Source organism: Peromyscus maniculatus, chromosome 11 (genome assembly GCF_049852395.1).
Source record: "Peromyscus maniculatus bairdii isolate BWxNUB_F1_BW_parent chromosome 11, HU_Pman_BW_mat_3.1, whole genome shotgun sequence".
Taxonomy (NCBI): Eukaryota; Metazoa; Chordata; class Mammalia; order Rodentia; family Cricetidae; genus Peromyscus; species Peromyscus maniculatus.
Window position 1 is genome coordinate 45,787,859 of NC_134862.1, and position 20,324 is coordinate 45,808,182.

The 20,324-nt window shown below is 56.0% G+C and overlaps 1 protein-coding gene across 17 annotated transcripts in view; it reads left to right on the top strand.

Annotated features, from left to right (window-relative positions):
* The first annotated feature begins 2,423 nt into the window (after positions 1-2,423).
* Positions 2,424-20,324, top strand: part of Kif21b (kinesin family member 21B) — a 49,025-nt gene continuing 31,124 nt past the window's right edge. For all 17 annotated transcript variants that reach the window (XM_076547461.1, XM_076547472.1, XM_076547463.1 and 14 more), the window contains exons 1-7: positions 2,424-2,787; positions 15,806-16,028; positions 16,341-16,523; positions 18,588-18,737; positions 19,074-19,208; positions 19,548-19,718; positions 20,008-20,123. In XM_076547461.1, the coding sequence (XP_076403576.1) occupies positions 2,747-2,787; positions 15,806-16,028; positions 16,341-16,523; positions 18,588-18,737; positions 19,074-19,208; positions 19,548-19,718; positions 20,008-20,123 (1,019 nt within the window). In that variant the 5' untranslated portion in view covers positions 2,424-2,746. The remainder of the gene's footprint in view (positions 2,788-15,805; positions 16,029-16,340; positions 16,524-18,587; positions 18,738-19,073; positions 19,209-19,547; positions 19,719-20,007; positions 20,124-20,324) is intronic.

A 20,324-nucleotide genomic window follows, 5' to 3' on the forward strand; every position in this document is an offset into this window, starting at 1 on the left:
CAGTAGCTGATGCTGAGAGACGTCAGCATTTAGGAAGGAGAGAAGGAAAGAAGAGCAGCTGGGAAGAGGTAGGAGGTGGGAACACCGCAAAGCAATGGTTGCTGAGGCTGGATAGAGCTCAAAAAGGGCAGAGATTTGTCTTAGGCTTCCTCTGACCTAATCTAAATCTCTCCAAACTGCAAAGCATAAGCCTCTTTCTCACCTGGGATCCCCACATGACCTCAGCGCAGTTAGTCCCTCCCCTCTGGACAGCAGAGCCTAGGAGTCCAGGGTCTGGACCTCTGCCACCCAGCTGCTCCTGGATGGCCCAGGAAGGAGCTGCTGAAGTGGGCGGGGAAACTGGAACCCTGGAACCGGAATGTCTAGGAGGCCTGCATCTGCAGCCCATGCACCGCCTTGCTCACCCTAACTGGACAGCCTGGACGTCAGAGGAACAGACGGGGACAGCTCTGGTGGCATTTCCCAGCAGTGGAACTATGAGTCAGAAGGGTCACCTACTGTTGGAAGTCCGAGAAGACTTATGGCAAACAGGAAACCACAACTAAGTACCAAAGGAGTCCAGAGATGGATGGGAGAGAGAGCATTTTGGTGAAAACACACGGTTATCATCCAGGAGGGCTAAGCCTGTAGCTTGTGGTACCCTCAGGGAAAGCTGGGCCAGTCCAGCTCCCTTCCCCACGGGCATTCCCTTAGAGGTGATAGGAAGCCTAGAGCCACATGTGTGAGTTCAAATCCTCTGCTACTTATGAGACTCTATTTATTCACTTGCAAAATTGAAAAAGAACAATAGACCCTAGCCCATAAGGTTAGGAGGATGAAGAAGAAGATGAACATAAAGCCCGTGTAGATGGTTCATAAGCACCACTCACCTCTCTACATCCTGTTTCAGGTGGAAGACAGGGAGGGTCTCAATCCCTCAACGCCCTGCTTGCCTCTTGCTCTAAAAGATGTGATTTGCTGGCTTTGGTTTTCAGATGCTAATATTAATATGTAGGGTCTCACCAGGACCCCTCACACACATCACCACCACTACCACCACTCTGGGACATGGCTCTCTTCCTGTTTGCTATGAGGATACAAACAGTGTTCTGATATATAACTTTGAAATGTCCCCTTAAAATGATTCCAAACAGGGATCTGGGCTCCTGGGCAGATTGTGGGGGGTGGGGAGGTGGCGGAGGGTGGGGTGGGGGGAGATGATGGCACCAATAACTGGATCCTTGAGACCCTAACCCACACACTTGCCAAAATCTCTGACGTGGTTTCATCATCTGAGGCTGATGCAAGAAGCTTGGGAGTTAGGCTCCCCTGCCTCCCCTCCCCCAGAGGTCTCCATCCACATCTTGAGCTGCAGCTGGGTCCTCCTCTTGGGCCTTTTCCAGAGGAGGGAGCTGGGCGAAGCCGGTGAAGGAAGGGCAGCTGGTGAGGGGCCCTGTGAATGGCCCTAATGTTGGGAGTTGGGGGGCAGGGAGGAGTAGGGCTCAGAGGGAGGGGAGGGGAACTGGAAAGGGAACTGTGACTTCACAGCCCTGGTGTCCTCTCTCAAGACCCTGTGTTGATGTCTCCAGGGCTGGCCCCTGTCCTTTCTATAAAGCTGTGATGGTAAGCTGCTGGCCGGCTTCCTCTCCCGCCCACTCGGCCGTCCAGCATCTCCCAGGTATCTGGAGTGAAATGCCCCTTTGTTCCTACCACCTCCCAGGCAGCTCTGGCCTCCCACATTGACCCTCTGCCCCCATCGTCACAAAGCAGAGTGTGAAGCAGGCCCAGTGGGTCATCTGTGGGTCATAAAGGTCAATGGGACCCTCGTCTAGCAGGGAGAGTCTGAGCAGGCCAGCAATCAAAGCAAAAGACGTTGCAGGATGGAGGTGGGGAAATTTACTTAGACGTTAACGAGAATCCCCTTCAATAAAGGTTAGAGAATTTACAGGAATAAAATGCAGAAGGGACGCTTTCCTGGCTCTTTCAAATCGCGAATTGCTAATCGCTGTGGGATGCTCTGAGATGCTGCACACTGCCCAGAGGCCAGGGTTCTTACCCATGCCTAGCCACAGATTCGCTGTATGACCTTGGGCTGTTCCTCTTTGAGTCCCGTTCCCCATTTAGCAAAGGAAGGTCCCGCTGAAGCCGAGGTACCATGACTTCAAGGGCCGAGGTTCCCGAATGGTCAAGTTCCCAGCGATGAGTCCATCAAGCCACTCCGGCTTTCACGCCCCCACCCCCCCCTCCCAGTCCTCCAACCCTCCCAGCTCCTCCCAGCAACCCGATGGACGCGAGCCAAGAGGTCCCTTTAAAGGCTCAAGTCCCGCCTCTGCTGCTCGTTGGGGCTTTCTATTGGTGGCTCCGGGGAGGGGCGGAGCCCCGTGCGGCTCTGAGGGGCTGGGGGTGGGTCCCGGGGCGGCTCGGCCCCCGCCCCCTTTGTTCGCGCTGCGGCGGGAGGTGGCGGCCAGGGTGGGAGGTGTGTGCGCGCGTGTGCCGCGCCGTAGGGAGCTGCGGGTCTCACCGCCCGCTGTCAGCTAGCTCAGCGCAGCGGCGCGATGGCTGGAGGAGACGCGCGGGACCAGCCCCGTGGGGCCGGCCGCGGGTGAGCCCCTCGCCGCCTCCTGCGAGCATGTCACCTCCAGCCTGCGAGGTCGCTTTCGCTAGCAGTGTCCGAGCCTCCGCCTCCTGCAGCCGCAGACGCTGCCTGGAGCTGTGGCCCCCGGACCCCCGCCCCTGATCCGCGCCCAGACCCTAGTGCCAGAGGACCATGGCTGGCCAGGGCGACTGCTGCGTCAAAGTGGCCGTCAGGTGAGCGCCGATGGCGGAGAAGGGGCGTGCGAGGAAGGGGCTCGGGCTTTGTCTCGCGTGGACTCGGGGCGGGGGGCGCGGGCACCGCTCGAGCTGGAGCCCGCAGTCCAGGAGGAGGGGCCGACGCGCGCTGGCCCGGCTGCCGCAGGGGAGCGGCGGCCCTGCGGACTGATGGAAGGTGGCTTTGTTTGGGTGGTAATTTCTGGCCCCTCTTGGGAGCCCATAATGATCAGAAAATCGAATAAACAAGGAAATCCGGTATTTCACACCCAGCCCTGGCCCAGGCCGGAGCGTCTGTGTGTTTCCTCTTCGCCTCCCCATGAGGCTGCTGTCTCATTCTGGGGTATAGGAGGGAATCCCCCCTCCCCCCATCTACCCCAGTTAGCTAGTTCTATGCTCTGGATTCAGCTCACCATCCTGGGAGCGGGTACTACAGACAAAGATCGGTTGTGGGACCCATGAAAGGGTTGGATTGGTGCCTCGGCCTTCCACGGGGTGCCAATGGCTTTTGGAGAGAACCCTGCTGGTCCTGCCCCAAAAGGAGATGGAGCTAGCGGAGGAAGGGAAAGGTGTATCTGAGGGACTAACCCCCGAAGGGGTGAAAAGGGGTGGCACGACCCCAATGCTACGTTCACAGGCAAATAGGTGAAACTGAGCAAGGGGGAGATCCCCTAGATTTATCTGGAGTCCCAATATCTGTAGGTATTAAAAGTGATTTGGCAGACATTAGGAGGGAAGAGGACATGGCTGGGTGGGTTCTGTTGCAAGGGGCACACAGGTGCAGGGCCAGGAAATGCTACAAAGTTGAACATCTGTGTTCTTTGTGCTGGGTGGAGATGCTCTTTGCCAGCTCGCTTGCTCGCTTGCTCGCTTGATTGGGTTCAGGGTCTTCTCTTTGAGGACATACTGGGAGAGAGTACCAGTGCAGGAGCTGGTCACCAACTCGGGCATGGACAGAAGCGTATGTTCCAGTCCTGTAGAATGGGGGAGGGGAGTAGTCAAAGTCTAGGGTGGGTCTCTGAGACCGATCTCCAGATCCCCTGGGTCAGAGATGACCCAGATTCCAGGGATCCTGGGAAGTTGCTTCTCGGCAAAATCAGAGAAAGTGATGGAATAGGTTCCCTCTTCCTGCCTCAGAGCAGATGCCCACCTCTGCAACCCGAGAGAAGGCACCGTGATAGTATATAGCTTACGTGCTGGGGGTGTGGGGTCGAGGTTGAGGGCCCCCAGCCCACAGCTCCTGCAGCACTTAGAACATCACTTGTACACACTCTCCCTGGCACTGAACAGCCTGAGACAAAGAGGAGCCCTGCAGGTGCCTGGTGGGCTGGTGGGGCGGAGCCGGGCTGCTACTGAGGCTGACATTGCAGGGGGAACCCTTGGAGGTCGAGGGGAAGCGCATGGTGGGGGTGCGGGTGAGCCGTGTAAATACGGCATCGACAGCAGATGGGCAGAGGCGAGCTACCGACCATAAAAAGAAAACGGAGCCCTAACCCCCAACCAGTGTGAACCAGGACTGACAGGCCAGGAGATGGGGCACCCTCTCCATGGGGGCTTCCCTTTAGACTCCATTTTGCAGGAGAGAGCCAAACAAAGGCCTTCCCCCTTGGTTCAGATGCCCCCAGCCTGGGCCTGGCATGGTAAAATATGGGGTTCCCATTTCAAGAGCCTAGGGGCATGGGCACCTAATGTAGAGAGTCAGGGAAAAGCTAGGGTTCCCTTCCCAGGACCACCATCAGGAGGGTTCTGGGACCCTGACCACAAGGAAGGGATGGTGCCTGCCCTCTGCACCCAGGTCATTGGGATACCCTTCCCTGGAGTGACCTGTGTAGATGAAGTTGTGGGGAAACTGAGCATCTGAAGAGCCAGCCTTTCCAGGGGCTCCAGGAAGGTGAGAACTCCACCCACTCATCCCCTCTGGCTCTTGATCAGCCAGCCCGGCACACGCCAGACCTCAATGGGCAGCAGGCCGTGCAAGGCAGACAATGCCTGGACAGAACCCAGGTTCTAATCAGAGAGCTGAGGGTGGGACTGGGCTGGAAAAGGGAGCAAATAGATGGTGCCAGTGATGTGCTTTCGGGGGAGTTCCCCTTGGCTGAGGATCTCTTTTTACGTCCCACCTCCAGAAATCACTTGTGTCACTGAAGGGACTGGGCGTGGGGACTACAGTCCAGTGGCACATTTAGGAGGAGGAGCAAGGATTAGGGGTTGCCTAGACCTACCCACCGCCATAAGTTTCCTAGCTGCTGGCAAATCCAGCTGTCTTTCTGACATCCTGGAAGTCTGTTCTCATCTCTGACTGAAGTGCTTTCTGATTTTCCACAAGAATCACTGAGAGTGAACCCTGGGATCTGGCCCTGTGGACAGGGAGAGATCCGGGATACGGGGCTGATCGGGGATGCGTGTGGGAAAAGAGGCCCTGGAATGTTAGAAAGGGAACCCTGGGGATGAAGCTGCCTATGTACAAAGTACTGCTTGGAGGCCTGACCTCCTAGAGTCAGAAAGAGGGGAACTTTCAGGATGTGGGGGAGAGGGCCAGAGGTGAGCAGGCCCCCAGATCCTCACACTGTGGTCTCTCCTGCTGGCTGGAATCAGATCCATGGGCCCCTGAATCCAGGCCAGTCAATCTCACACTAGAGATTCCCAATCAGCCCCCTCCGCCTGCCCGCCTGCCTGCCTGCCTGTGATCCTTTTAGCCATTAATCCCTGTACTGTCAAGGCTTGACTGGCCTTTACCTGGGCTGGGGGAGAAGGGTGAGCAGGAAAGCCAGAGAGGGAAGAGGCAGGGCTGTAAGCACCATGCTGTAGAAGCAGAGGCCTGACAGATGGGGGGGGGGGGGAGGGAGGGAATCGGGCAACCAAGAAATGAGTGTTGGCAAAGTTAAAAATTGGAGGAAGCCAAGCCACATGGTGAGTTCATTTAAGACCCTCTCAAGCCCACAGCTCCGGGCCACACCACGAGGAGAGTCCCTGGTGTTGCTTAGCCCCCTCCTTATCTTTGCCTGCCTTTGCTCAGCTTCCTTCCTTCAGTGTGCTGGGGAGGGGGAGGTGCCTTGGCTCGCCCCACCACTGGCCCTTGAGACTGCCCCGGGAGCCAGGGGACAGTGCTAGGCTCCACCCCTTCCCTCTTCCTGGGCTAGCTCACTGCTGCAGCGACTTCCCAAGAATTCAGTTTCTCTGAAATCTTGGTCAATGGCTACCTCCATTATTTTAAGCAAGACTTGGTCCAAGAGTCAAGGAGAGTCAAGACAGAAGGAACTGTGGGGTCATTACATGGGGTGCCAGGGTCCTGAAGCTAAGCAGTGCCTGCCATTCAATGCCAGCTGTGCCCCCATGCTGTCTGATTTATAGATCTGGGGACCTGGGCCCTCTATGGGCTGTGTGGAGACCTGAGAACCTTGGTAGTGGCCTCCTGGTGCAGAAACAGGGCTTCTGTCTTCACCAGGAAGTGGAGTGTAGCAACCCCAGGCCCCGGAAGTCGGCCCCTCCACCACCCAGCCAGCCTGCTTGATTGGATCTTAGCATTTGAAAACATCCGAGCAGAGGTTGGGCGTGGCTGGGGCCCGGGGAACCCACAGAGGTTCCACAAACCTGACACCCTTACCCTTACAGCTCTGGGGACCCAGGGCAGGGCTGAGCCTGTGTCACTGTCCGTGGGGTGGGTCACACAGACCCTTCCTTTCTTGTCTTTCTGGACCTCCTGGGCCTCGTTTTACCCATTGGAGAATGGGAACACTTGGCTGATTCTGGTCTGCTCCTTGTGCAGAAAAGTGCTCAGGGTGAGGAGGGGAGTGTCGTGTCCTTGCAGGGGACAAAATACAGGAAGACTCTCCTAGGGCACTGAAGATGAGTAATATGTTTAAACAAAAATCCCTAAGTTCAGCGTCCTTAAGAGCCGTCTCTCAAGTTTAAGCGATATTATTTAGTAAAAATGAATTCATTTGCAACTATTTTGTTGTTGTTGTTGTTGTTGTTGTTGTTGTTGTTGTTGTTTTTTAGCAGAAGTATGCTGTAGTGGACAGGAGGCTGTGACAAGCCCCATAATTGCTTAAATGTTTGCTGGGTGCTGGGCACCATGCCTGTGCTATCCTGCTCAGCTGATCAGAGTCAGTGCTCCTGTTGGAAGCACACACAGGGGAGCAGGGATGGGAAAGGCTGGATCTGAACTCAGGGCCCTCTCCTTTGGCAAGCGCGTGCTCACCAGACATCCCTCATCTGCCCCGACTGTTTCTCAGTCCAGCTGCTGATGGGCCCAGTGTTGTGAGATCTCTGTGTTTCAGTTTCTTCAGAAGCTTCACGGCCCTGCCTTGTTGTGGTGAAAGGGGATGTGGGAAATACACACGGTGTCGAGCAGATGTGCGGCAAGGGTGAAGCTCGCCAAATTTGCCTTCGCGGTTGCTGGGCATAGTTGCCTGTCACCACCATGGCCTGAGCTCCCAAATCCCTGCTGGTTTTTTGTTTGTTTGTTTGTTTCCAGAAGCTTCTGTTCTCCTATTCTCAGGTCCCTGAGGTCTCTTGTCTGAGCTTCACCTTGTCACTCTCCGGGGCGTGGAATTTCTGACAGTGGTTCTCGATCTTTAATACATGTTTTTCATGCTGTGGTGACCCCCCCCAGCCATAAAATCATTTTCATCACGACTTCATCACTGTCATTTTGCTACTTTTACGAATCGTAATGTAAATACCTGTGTTTCCTGATGGTCTTGTTTGGGGGCCGTGACCCACAGGTTGAGAACCACTGTAGGGTCGCCATCTTCCTCCCCCCCGCCCCAGTCCCCAGGCATTGAGGAAAGCAGTGTCACCTGCCCCTCCACCTAGGAGCAGCAGGAGCTAACCCTGCCAGTCCGCTGCCTCAGCTGAGAAGATTGGCCAGGGGCACGCTGAGGGACCGTGAAGCCACTGGGGCAGGTGGTGGCCTGTTGGCGGCGCTGTCCTGGTCCCTGGCGGGCTCTCCTATGACCTCCAGCTTCTCCAGGGTATGGAGAGGAGGGCATTCCATGATCCCTGTCGCCAGATGCCTGGCTGTTCACCTTGGTAGCGTGGCAGTAGAGCAAGCTCCCCGATTTCAGTGAGGCGCACCCTCTCCGAGAGCCAGCTGCCTACAGGCTTGTCCTAGGGAACGGTAGGTAACAGGGGCCAGCGAGGTGGGGGTGGGGGAGGCTCGCAGCCCTCTATCCCAGCCAGCCAGCCAGCCAGCTGCCTGTTGCTCGGCATTCCTCAGCTGGGGAGTGTCCCCTGGGCCCAGCCCCTGCCGAGCTGCCCCCCACCAGATGCAGATGCCGGCACACACAGCTCTGGGATCTGGCCTAAGTCCGATGCTGCGGTGCCTCCAGTCTCTTGGGAGGTCATGGAAAACCCCTACCAGATGCCCAGAGAGGGGGGTGGGTGGGACAGAGAAAGCGCAGCTGAGTGGCACTTCCCTGAGCTGGCCTGGCCGTTTTTGCACAGGCTCCAAAGGCTGAGGAGTCCGACCCAGACCCGTCTCAGAGAGCGCCTGGTGCTGCTCACAGCCTGGCAGCTTGGCTGGCCAATCACAGGCTGGGGTACCTCCCCCAGACAGGGGCTAGCCTTCTCCCGGCCTCCTGCCCTCTGGCTTCTTGCGCGCCCCGCCTGCTTTCAGTTTTTCTGGGGTGTGCCCCTGAGGCTGAGGTCATGGACAACAAACAAGGCTCTCCCCAGGTGCCTCAGAGCAGGTGCCCAACCCTGTTTGTCCCGAGTGTGACTCAGAGCTCAGTGGCCAGGACTCTAGGATGGACTGAAAGGGTAAAGTTGAGGTTATCCCCCTCGGAGGGGAGGGGGTTGGAGCCGGAGACACCCCAGGACCTCCTAAGGATTTTGTGGAGTGTCATGCCCCCTCCCCATGATCTCAGAGGCTAAAGTCAGACAGAGAGTGTTGACTGACCCTTTTCTCCAGGTCTGCCAGGGCCTCATAAACCCATGCCCTTTGACCCCACAATACAAAGCCTTCTTGTTTGGGGGTGCAGAGCCAGCCCAGTCTGTTCCCTGAGGGCTGCCACAGGAGGGCTGGGCTCCGGTTGAGAATGAAAAGCCAGGGAAGGTTCCAGTAGGCAAACAGTGATATCTTCTGGGGATCATAGTGTCCTGGTGGCTCCTCTCCTAGCAGAGCTGGGTTTTCTCTCACTCTCCTGAAGAGTCAGCACCCTGAATTAGATCTTGTCACCCTGACAGAGAGAAGACTGGCCCCGGTAGGAAGATGCCCTTGTCTAGGCTAAGTCAGCTAAAATCCCCTGGGCGCCTGAAAGCCAGACTCCCCTGAGAGAGCAAGGATTTTGCTTCTCGCAAGCAGTCTTCCCCAGAGCTGGCAGGTTGCCAGGCTGCCTAGGAGAGGTGTGTGTGTGTGTGTGTGTGTGTGTGTGTGTGTGTTGGGAGGGGGGGGGCGTGCTACAGAGGGCAAAGGAGGCCTGCTTTCTACAAATGGCCCAGCTCAGCCTCCTGAACTACAGCGCGGTGAAAATGCTTTCCCCGCAGGCAGCTGCTGGTGAGATCAGCAGGGATTCTAAAGGGATCATTTTCCTCCAGCCCGACCCCTCTGGCCCTGTCTAGGGGTGGCCTGGTGACTGCAGCAGGACTGGGCACAGACAAGGCTGCTTTGAATTCCCTCTGCCATCATTATAAACCGTGGGACTCTGGGCTTGTGAAATGTCACCTTGGGAGCGTCAGTAGAATGGGGCGTGTGTGCCCTGCTTCCCAGCGTGGTCACGACACATTACCCGTGCTCCTGTGCGTAAGTGCACCTGGCACCCAGCTTCTTGGTAGGTGTTGGGGACTGTCCTCAGAGGAGGCTCGGGAGGAGGAGAAGGCCGGAAGGACAGCAAGCCTGCTACCCCCAAGGAATGACTTCAGACTCCCTCAGGCTTGCCTTTCCAGGATTTAACAATCTTTACAGGCAGGAAGTTCTTTTTGCTAGCTTATCTAAATCCCTGGGCTGTAGCTCAGTTCCCCTTTGATCTTGCCCAGTGGCTGGTGAGGAGGAGCTAGCTGGTCCCTGGCAGGTCGCATAGCACGTCGAAGTGACTGCATGAAGGACAGACTGGAGACCACAGGCTCCTCTGTCCCTTCCCTCTCCTTTCCCTTGCATCCATGAGCCTAACACACACCATGAAGAGCAGGCAGCTGGGCCACCCCTCTGCCCTGCCACCTGTGGTTGGAGCTGGTGGGCATGAGGAGGGAGCCAGTGGGTCTGAGCTGCCTTTGGTTTCTGTCAAGCCTGGATACAGCACAGCCAGAGACAGGGTGATAGACTCCTTTATAGTCCCTCTGGAGCTCTCCCACCAGCTCCCAAGGGCTCCTTTATCAAGATTCTAGAAAGGGCTCGTTATAACAAAACAGATGTGCTTTTTTAGCCCCATGAAACCCCTTCAGAAGGATCTATCGTGTTGATTATTTTGGCTATCTGAGGGGTAACTCTAGTCTGGGTCTCTGGTTCTGAAAGCCATGGGGGTAGGTCTGAGGAGACAGTGTCTCTCGGTCCCAAAGTTCCTCAGGTACAAATCTTACACACGTGAGTGTTTGTGTGCAAGCTAATTTGCCCAAGCTCTGTGGAAAAGACAACCTGGTTCCTTATTAGCCTTGAGCTATCGGGCAGGCTAGAGACAGAATAGCCCATGGGAAACTGAATGGCATACTGTGATGGCCTACCATGTGCCAAGTGACTGGTGGCATCGAGTTGTCTTGCCCCTAAGTGGGTGGTAGTCCTTAACTGAAGTTTAGGACTTGGTAAAATGGGTAATTCCAGCTAATGTCCCAACAAAGAAAGGGCACCATGGGTTAGACTCACCATCTTTATTTAATTTTATTTTATGTGCGTTGGCATGAGGGTGTCAGGTCCCCTGGAACTGGAGTTGCAGGCAGGTGTGAGATGCCGTGTGGGATGCTGGGAATGGAACCCGGGTCCTCTGGAAAAGCAGCCAGTGCTCTTAACCTCTGAGCCATCTCTCCAGCCCTCATCATCATCTTGAAGAAGCTTCAGAGGACCAGGGAGATGGCTCAGCGTATAAAAGTGCTTGCTGCCAAGCCTGATAACGTAAGTTCAATCCCCAGGACCCATGTAATGGAATAAAGACTCCAGTGGCCATCCTTTGGCCTTCACATGTGTGCCCTGCCATGCATGCACACATACATACATGCACACACACATACAAACATAAATGCTAATTTTTTAAAATTTAAAGCTTCTGAACCTGGAACAGCTCTTGGTTATTTTAATGTCACCGCCTGTTACTTCTCCTTGGTACAAAGTCTTTTTAAGTGCAGAAAGCTGCACCCTTGGAAGCCTTGGCTGAATTTTGGGGAGAGGTAGGTTAGGAACTCTGAGTGATACCTAGCCAGTAGCAGAGTGGGTGGGACTAATCTCACCCCCAAGAAAGCACAGCCAACCTCTTGGAGCCCAAGGTCACCACTGGGCGGAGCTTCTAGGAGGGGTGATTGGCTATTGGCTGGCTTTGTATGATGTCACTAGAGGCTTTACCGTGAGGCTCCTAAACTTTGGGGTTGGGTGTGGACGTCTCAGGCACGTGCCCGGATGCACCCAGTTATTACCCTCTGCAGAGAGTGTGCTTTGCCCTTGGCAGCCTCTCAGCGTCCCCCAGCCTGCCCCCTCGCTGTGTCCCGCTGCCCTTCGCTTCCGCCCTGTCCTGCTCCCGGAGAGCCAAGGAACCGCTGAGCTCAGCTCTTCCCGCGGGCCTGGGCTCCGGCTCGCCGCCTTTGTCCCCCGCCTTTAAGTCTCTCTGCTGCGGCTCAGCGCTGCGGGGGTGGGGACAGCCGCCCACATCACGCCAGCCACTGCTCGTTTGTGAGCAGAGGAAGCGCAGCGACCTCAGCCACGGTGCCAGATCCTGCCTCTGAAAAGCCTTGGCTGGGCCGCTCGGCCTGCCGTTTGCCAAATGGCGAATAGGCCGGCTCTGTTCTGGGAGATTCGGGGCGGGGGCGCTTTCGAAGAGGGCCTCACGGTCCTCCCTCCCTGCAGGACGAAGAAGAAAATGGATAAAGGGATGGTCTGCAGTGAGAGTCACACTGTCCCTGGACAGAAATGTCACAGGATCTTTAGGTTGAGAGCCTTTATTGATAATAATAGGCAACTAACTGGCCTGCAGGCCATAGTATGCCAATTTAATTGTTTTAAATGTTGCATTTTCCACTCCTAGATTTTCTGTTTTAGAATATATTCTAATCATACAGTGATGGGTTTCAATATGCCTTTCCCATGCATTCCGTCTCACGTACTTTGATCTTACATCCATCTCCCTCTTATTCCCTAATGTTTCCTCCTGATTTCCACTGGTCTCCTCCCTTTTCTCCTCACGTTTTATTTTTAAGTTCAGATACTACATAGGAGAGAAAACGTGATTAAGGTTTCCTGGGCCCACCTTAGCAAGATGATCCATTCCCTGCAAATAACGTAATTTCATTCTGCATAATGGCCAAATAGTATTTCAGTGTGTGTATGTAGATTTTCTTTGGCCGTTGATCTACTGATGAGCACCTAGGCTGATTCCATAACTTGATCATTCTGAAAAAAATCTGTAGTAAACATGGGTGTGTAGGCATGGCGTTCTCCTGCATTCGATTCCTTCTGGAATATACCTAGGTGTGGTATATCCGGATCATCAGATAGTCCATCTTAATCAATTTCTCTGTTCTGTGCTTAAGATGCATGCCCCACTTGGCTCTTCCTAGTCTTGGCCTGGTGGGTAGCTCCCAGGGAACCATGGTTGGAAGAACCTGGCAGCTGACCCCTGACCCCTCCTTCCATGCCACTAGGAAGAATACAGCTTTGAGGGGTTGCCATCTGTACCCACCCACCCACCCCAGCCATAAAGAGCAATTTCTCCTTTCTTTAGGTCACGGCCACTTTGAGGGCAACCCCCAGAAGTGACATCATCCAGGGTGGGACCCGTGGACGAGGAGGCTGTTGGAGGAGAGGATGATGCAATTCTTCAAAAGCTAAAACTGAGAGATCTGTGTGATCCAAGGGCAGGCCGAGGCTTAGGCCATGAGAGGAAGGAGGCAGGACAAAGTCTCCATCCGGTCTCTGGCGGGTTGTGCTGAGGGTTCAAAATCTCCGCCAGGCACCAGAGATGAGCTCAGCTGTCACAGGACCATGTACCCTAGAGGGCAGGACAGCCCAGTTCCCTGGTTGGCGCTGCCTGAATGGACATGTGGCGCTCAATCCAGCTCTAACAGTGCAGGAGGGAGGAAGTTGCTAGCAATGTGGGGGTGGGGTATCTGGGGAGAGGAAGCCTCGAGGGGCAGGAGGACGCCTGTGGTCTCAGCCCGAGCAGAGGCTGAACGCCAGCCTTCTTCTTGTTTTACAACCTGAGTGCCTGAGCCGTGGTTCCTGCCAGGAAGTGGGGATTGAACCGTGGACGGAGAGTGATAGTGGGTGCTGGCTGGCCCACGACCCGCGCCTGGGGAGGCATCTGTGAGAGCTTCGTTCTTAGCTCCCACAGCGGCTCATTATGCACGAGACTGTCACACTCTCCCTCTTCTAGACCATTTGTCCTGAAAATTAGTGACTCGCCCAAGGTCTATGTCCAGTCTCCCATTTTTCCCCCTGGGTGAACCGCCTCACCAATGGCATCCTGGTGTTTTGAATAGTAGCAAGAGGCTAGACGGCTCTCTGATGCAGAACTCCTCATATCAGGATGTTTGGACTGAAAAGAGAATCCCAGGAGGACCCCACAACTCTTGGCACCTAAAGCCCAGGCTGACCTATGTGTGCTCTCCCAGGCTGCTCTCCTCCACTCTCTTCTTTACCGCCCCCCCCATGCTCTGGGGGCCAGCTACTGAAGACCTTGGGAGGCCTCTGACGGCAGACCCGCTCCCTCTGTCTCCAGGGATGTTGATTCAATCTTCTCCAATCGCCGGCATTGCCATCTGCCTGCAGTAATTAAATGGTATTTGAACTGGATCCAGAAATCCCATCACAGACTGCCACGTGGTAGGGAGGGTGTCTTCAGGAGCTCATACTTGTCTACACAGTCGGAGGGTCCTCCCCAGGCCGCCGCAGTATATCGTCAGTTCACCAAAGAGCACCCACGTGCTCGGGAGGAAGCGCCCAGTCCTAGGGCAGAGCCAAAGCTCCGATTTCTGTGCTGTGCCATGCCTCACCCTCTACAGCTGCCCGTGCTCTCCCGGGGTGTCTGAGGCTTCCCTCCACTCTCCGAACCCCCACAGCAGGGCTGTGGAAGGGCTAGTCCATCCAGCCTGCCTCCTCCTCACTGGCTCCTCACTGTCTGTGACTCTGAATGACAACATCCCAGGGTTCCTTATCTGTCGGTAGGGCGCTAGTGATGACCTCCTGGGGTGGTTGTGAGGTTCAGATGTCTCAGTTCCCAGGCAGTGCCTGGCCTGCAGTGAGCTCTGTGTGTGTCAGCTCCAGGGGGGAGGGCAGAGGTTGAAGTCAAGGTAGGAGCCTGCTGGCCCTGATGTCTGGCGGGGGGGGGGGGGGGGGGGGGGGGGGGGGGGGCTTGTGGGGAGAGAGGTTTCTGGTCTGGAGGTCCAGAGTGAACATATGAGAATCAATTTTGCCCTTTTCTGTCAGGAACTGGTTCAGGGGAGCAGGTGAGGGTCTGGGGAGCTTCCATCTTGGTGCGGCTCTTAACAGCAATGGAAGGGTGGGGACTTCCATTGCTTTCTGGAGAGAGCCACTCAGGAAAGTGACTTTACACCTCAAAGAAAAGAAGGTTTTCCGGAGAAAGCCAGTCTCCCACATATGGGGAGAGACTTGCCTGAGTCCCCCCACCCCACACACATCTCCTATGACCCCCACGCCCTCCATCCCCCCCCCCATACACACCTGCCCCGCCCCGGTCCACTCATCCACAGCAGAGGGCAGCAGCAGCCTTGGGAGCTCCTTACCCATTTGATAGCTCTGGGTGGGTCTCTGGAGGTTGAGGTAACTGGGACAGGGACAAAATACCGGGCTCTGCAGCGAGGTGCCTCTGGGCCTTGAGTGGGTGCTGGCCCAGCCGGCCCCTTTCGTTCCTTTCTCCTCTTGGTAAATGTTGGCTTAGGGAGGGGGGGGTGACAAGCAGTTCATTGTAAGTGCACAGTGGATGGACCCGCTGGTGCGAGCCCATGGCAGCAGAGCAGACCCCCCCCTTGCTCAGGACATCTGAAGGATGCTTTCTGCCCATCCTCGCAGGCGCATGCTTACTGACTCAGGCTTAGTTGCCATGGGGACCTCATCATGGTGATGCAGCTTAGAAGCTCCCTCCTCAGTACTGATGCCACCTCTCCCTCTAACGGGGATCCCTCCTCCGAGTCAGGATCTGGGATGTGGGCCCACCGGCAGCTGGCTCAGGGTCTCTTCTCATTGCCTTGACAGGGTACCTTTCACTTGACCTAGGCTGCCATGGTTGTGTTTGGTTTGGCCCCTCAACTCCTGGAAAGAACCAGAACTTGTGCCTGGGAGCACCACCCCTAGGCCCTGGCACCTCGGGAGGTGGCTGCTGCCCTGAAGACCCTTGTAGTCTCCCACAGGTCTCAGCAGAGATGCTGACCTTCTCCCAAACTGACTCTGTCACAGAGGAATGTGGTCCAGAGTTATGCAGAGCCACCTGGCCTGTCCCTAAGCTTTCTGTCCAGAATGAGCTAGCTGTCATCTCCTTACAAGAGGGATACTGACTTCCAGGCCTCTGGGGGGTGGGAGGGTGGGGGGTGCCTTTACCCAGGTTTGGCCCCTTCACAACCTTGGGTCAGTCACTGAGACAGTCTCAGCCTCATCTGTACAACCAAGATCCCTTGCAGGTTCACAGCGAAGGACACGTGAATTCGTTTATATAGAACATACTTAACAGCGATTCCGGGTACCAAGTGTTCAGTCAATGTTAGCAGCCACTGGTTTGGGTGATGCTCGTGTGCATCACTGAAGTTGTTTCCTTAGGGCTTTCTGCCTGACTTCCTTTCCTGGCTAGTGGGGTAAACAGAGCCATGGCTGGTAACGTGAGAGGAGGACCTGTCGTCTACACCCAGTTACTCTTTCCACCCTGCACAGGATCAGGCCTCAGCTGTCGAAGGAGAAGATTGAAGGCTGTCACATCTGTACCTCCGTCACCCCTGGGGAGCCCCAGGTCCTGCTGGGGAAGGACAAGGCCTTCACCTATGACTTTGTCTTTGACCTGGACACCTGGCAGGAGCAGATCTACTCGACCTGTGTGAGCAAGCTCATCGAAGGCTGCTTTGAGGGCTACAATGCCACAGTGCTGGCCTATGGACAGGTAAGCCACCCCTGCCGCACACAGGGGCTCTTCCAGGCTCAGTCTCCCCCACCCAAGGGGGGAGCTAGGCCCACCAGACAGCAGTCAGCTGAGGCCCAGCTGTGCAGTTTTGTCTGGCATCTGAGTTATGACTGCATGGCTGGCTAGCCGAGGCAGGCTTTGATCAGAGAATTTTGTAGGGTATGGCTCTGAGTTCGAAAAGGGGCCGCTTGGCTGGAGGTAATGGGTAAGAGGATTTGGCCCAAGCCAAGGCTTGCTGGTTCCCCAGGGGGCCCGGCATTCACCATCTGCATCCTCTCTTTGCCATTGCAGACAGGGGCTGGGAAGACGTACACTATGGGCACCGGCTTTGACACAGTGACATCGGAAGAGGAGCAGGGCATCATCCCAAGGGCCATTGCACACCTCTTCAGGGGCATCGATGAACGCAAGCGGCGGGCCCAGGAGAAGGGCGTGACCGGGCCTGAGTTCAAAGTCAGCGCCCAATTCCTGGAGGTACTATGGCCTTGGAGGGTGGTGGGGGAGGAGATACGTCGGAACCTAAGGCCGTGGAAGCTGGAGCCTCCAACTGCAGAGAAATGAACCTAGGGAGCCCTGAGCTGCCGAGGATGAGTTCCCTGCTGCTGGGAGTGTCTATGCAAGGGCTAGAGAAACACTTGGGGGTAGCTGAAGTGTTTCCTGCTTCAGATGGGGCCTAAGATCTCAGACCCTGGCTGATTCTGACCTTGCCCTAGAGCAGGTCATGTGACCTCTCTGAACTACTTCTGCAAAGTGGGTTTGACCTCTTTCCTTGGGGTTAATGCTTCCTGCAGGGAAGCCTGTACCTGGCGCATGGTGGGAACCCTGGCTCTGGCACCGTGTTCTGGCCCCACCAGGCCCTCCCTCTGCCTCCAAGCACCTACCTGTATCTTTTGGACTGAGATGCATCCTGGCCTCTCAGTACAGAAGCGTCTCCAGCAGGGGCTTTGCTTCGTTCTGGCCCTCCAGCTTTGGAGCCTGAACTGTGCGTCCACAAGCTTTGGGGAATACGTGAGGGGGTCTCTGGGCTCGTTCACATTTGGGTTGTCCCATAACTAGGTGCTGTATCTTGGAGATGGCCTTCTTGGAGGGAAAAAGGTCCAGGAAGGTGATCCACCTTGGTATTTCTCACAGGAACCTGACCAGGCTCCTCTGAAATGTGTGGTTGGGTGGTTCTGATTCTCAGCATCTAGTTTCCGATACCAACGAGCCCTGCTCTGGCGCGTTTAGTGGGTTCGGAACCACCCTGGTCCCTAACCTCCCAACCCTGAGGCTTTAACCGAACCTTGTTTGCCCCCAGCGGGATGGACAGGGCTGAGGCGTGTCCCTGTATACTGCCCCAGTGTCCCTTTCCTGTGTACCCATGGTTGCTGCTTTCCCTGTAAGGGACCTGTATTTTAGTCCTCTGGGTTACATCTGTGTATATATATGCACATATGTGTGTCTGTGTGTGGCTGCCCAAGTGTTTGTGAGTATGCGTGTATGGACACGAGTGTTTGTGTGCCTGTGTGTGAATGTGTGCGTGCATGTTTGTTTACACGAGTGTGTGTCTCTCGCTGTCTGTCTATCACTGGGCTTTTCTCCATTTCCTTCCCTTTGCCGCTCTGTGGCCGTGGAGAACTTCAAAGAGCATGCTAGTCAATTCAGGCCACAGGGCTGATCGTTAAGGGGTTAACTGAGTCAGTGTGTCTATTACCCCAGTGTGCAGACACCATGGCACTCTGTCTCCACCATCTCTTCCTTCTGTTTCCTTTTCCCCTTCCTGTGGGGTATTTTTACCCTTTAAAGCCATCAAAGCCTCGGATGTCCCCTCTCTGGCTCCACTGGACTCTACTGGGTAATGCCCTTCTCCCCCTCCGCCCCCCACCCCCGCCCGCCCGGCCTTTGCCTTTGCCATCACAGCTCCAATCCCAGGAACCCCCTCAGCAGGCATCTCAAATGGGCTGGCCGCTCCTGACCACCTGGCACAGCAGTCTTCCAGAAGGCCGGTCTTCCAGGTGCCCGTTATTTCTCCCTCTGCTCCTGAGCACTGGGCAAGGCGCACAGTCATTCTTCCTCTATGCAGAGATGTCATAGCTCCCTCGGGGACCACAGTGCTCAGGGCACCGTCTCCCCGGACTCTCGGAGCTCTGCCTTCCTTCATCTGGAGTCACGGCCTCGTGCCGTCTCTGCCAGGCTGGCGATGTGATGAGATGCTCCCAGTTCAGGCTCATGTCTTCCCCATCACTCACCCCTAGGACCTGCATCCCTTTGTCCTTGTCCCCAGCCTGCCTCGGAGAGCTGAGAGCTGAGAGCTGCTGGATTCTGTTCCTCAGGGAGTAGAGCAGCATGCAGAGCCTCGGGATGGCACTGTCGTCTAGGAAGACCAGGGTTCAGCAAGTTCAAGGATAGCACTGTCTAGGAACACCAGGGTTCAGCAAGTTCAACTCCAGAGCTTGTTTCCACTTTAGCAAATCGAAATGGACTATAAGTACAAGGAAGGCCTTGGGGCTCTGGGCCATGTACCATAGGAACCCGGCCATGGTTTCTTTCCCATCACAGCTCTACAACGAAGAGATCCTTGACCTGTTCGATAGCACCCGTGACCCTGATGCCCGCCACCGCAGGTCCAACATCAAGATCCATGAGGATGCCAATGGTGGCATCTACACCACAGGCGTCACTTCTCGTCTTATCAACTCCCAGGAGGAGGTGAGCACCCTTACACATGGGCATCTTTAAAGCCCAGAGCCCGCTGGGTGGTGGTGGTGGCGGCGGCGGCGGCGGCGGCGGCGGCGGCGGCGGCGGCGGCGGCGCACGCCTTTAATCCCAGCACTCGGAAGGCAGAGCCGGGTGGATCTCTGTGAGTTTGAGGCCAGCCTGGTCTACAGAGCGAGTTCCAGGACAGGCACCAAAGCTACACAGAGAAACCCTGTCTCAAACAACAAAAAACAAAAAACAAACAAACAAACAAACAAAAAACAGAACATAAAGGCCAGATCCCTGCAGCACCTGGGTCCTGATTCCTCTCTTTGCATCTGTCCCCAGCTGATCCAGTGCCTGAAGCAGGGCGCCCTGTCACGCACCACAGCCAGCACCCAGATGAATGTTCAGAGCTCCCGATCCCATGCCATCTTCACCATCCACCTGTGCCAGATGCGCGTGTGTGCCCAGCCTGACCTGGTGAGATGCTTTTGGGGGCCCAGGAGCTACATGCTCTAGGGGTATCCCAGGGACTGGATGAACAAACTTGGGGCGAAGCTAGAACTCCAGAGATGGGGCTTGCCTGTACCACTCCGTTTTTCAGCCTCTTCAGCCTCTCCCCGCATCTAGGCAATGGGATAATGGTCATTGATAGTGCGCGCAAATACAGTTGTTTGCTTCCAGATGCTCTGTACACGTGAGGGGCTGGCACCGTGCCGTCTGCCCTCGCTCCTGTGGATGATGGTGCTGTGGGGTGGAGGGCTAGCCGAGGAACAGGAGGCAGGGCCTGGGTGAGCCGGATGTCACATTCTGCTGCAGGTGAATGAGACGGTGACGGGGCTTCCGGACGGAGCAGCCCCCACCGGCACTGAGTATGAGACACTCACTGCTAAGTTCCACTTTGTGGACTTGGCCGGCTCTGAGCGGCTCAAGAGGACAGGAGCCACAGGCGAACGGGCCAAGGAGGGCATCTCCATCAACTGTGGTCTGGTGGGTACCCGGAGAGTCACCGGCCCCAGGAGCCAGATGGGACAGGCTCGAGCAGGCCGTGTACTTCGGTGGCTGCTCTTTGAGCTTCTTCTAGCTGCTGGCTGGGGCACCTGTGGTCACTCCTGTTGGATGGGTCTTCCTTCCTTCACCCTCAGGCCTGTTTATCACATCAGTCTATAAACCCACCCGGGAGCCTGAGTGCTGCTGGGGCCAGAGGGTACAGGCGGCGTTGGGTTGTGTTCCCTGCCCTCTTTGCGTGACTTTTGACCTCAGGCACTTTCTCCCACAGCTGGCCTTGGGCAATGTGATCAGCGCCTTAGGCGACCAGAGCAAGAAGGTAGTGCACGTGCCCTACAGGGACTCCAAGCTGACTCGGCTGCTCCAAGACTCTCTGGGGGGCAACAGGTATCTGATGACCAATGTCCAGGAAGGGCAGGAAAGTTCCTGGATAGAGATGACTGATGTGGGTTTAGGGCCTGACTCTCAGGACCTAGGGGATCTTCTCAGCCCAGGCTGCAGACTCGGAGGCAGGAACCTTGAGGGGATCAGTGACTTGTGGCTAGGTAGACTGGTCTTCATTACTTCTCAGCAGTGAGAGACAGTCCT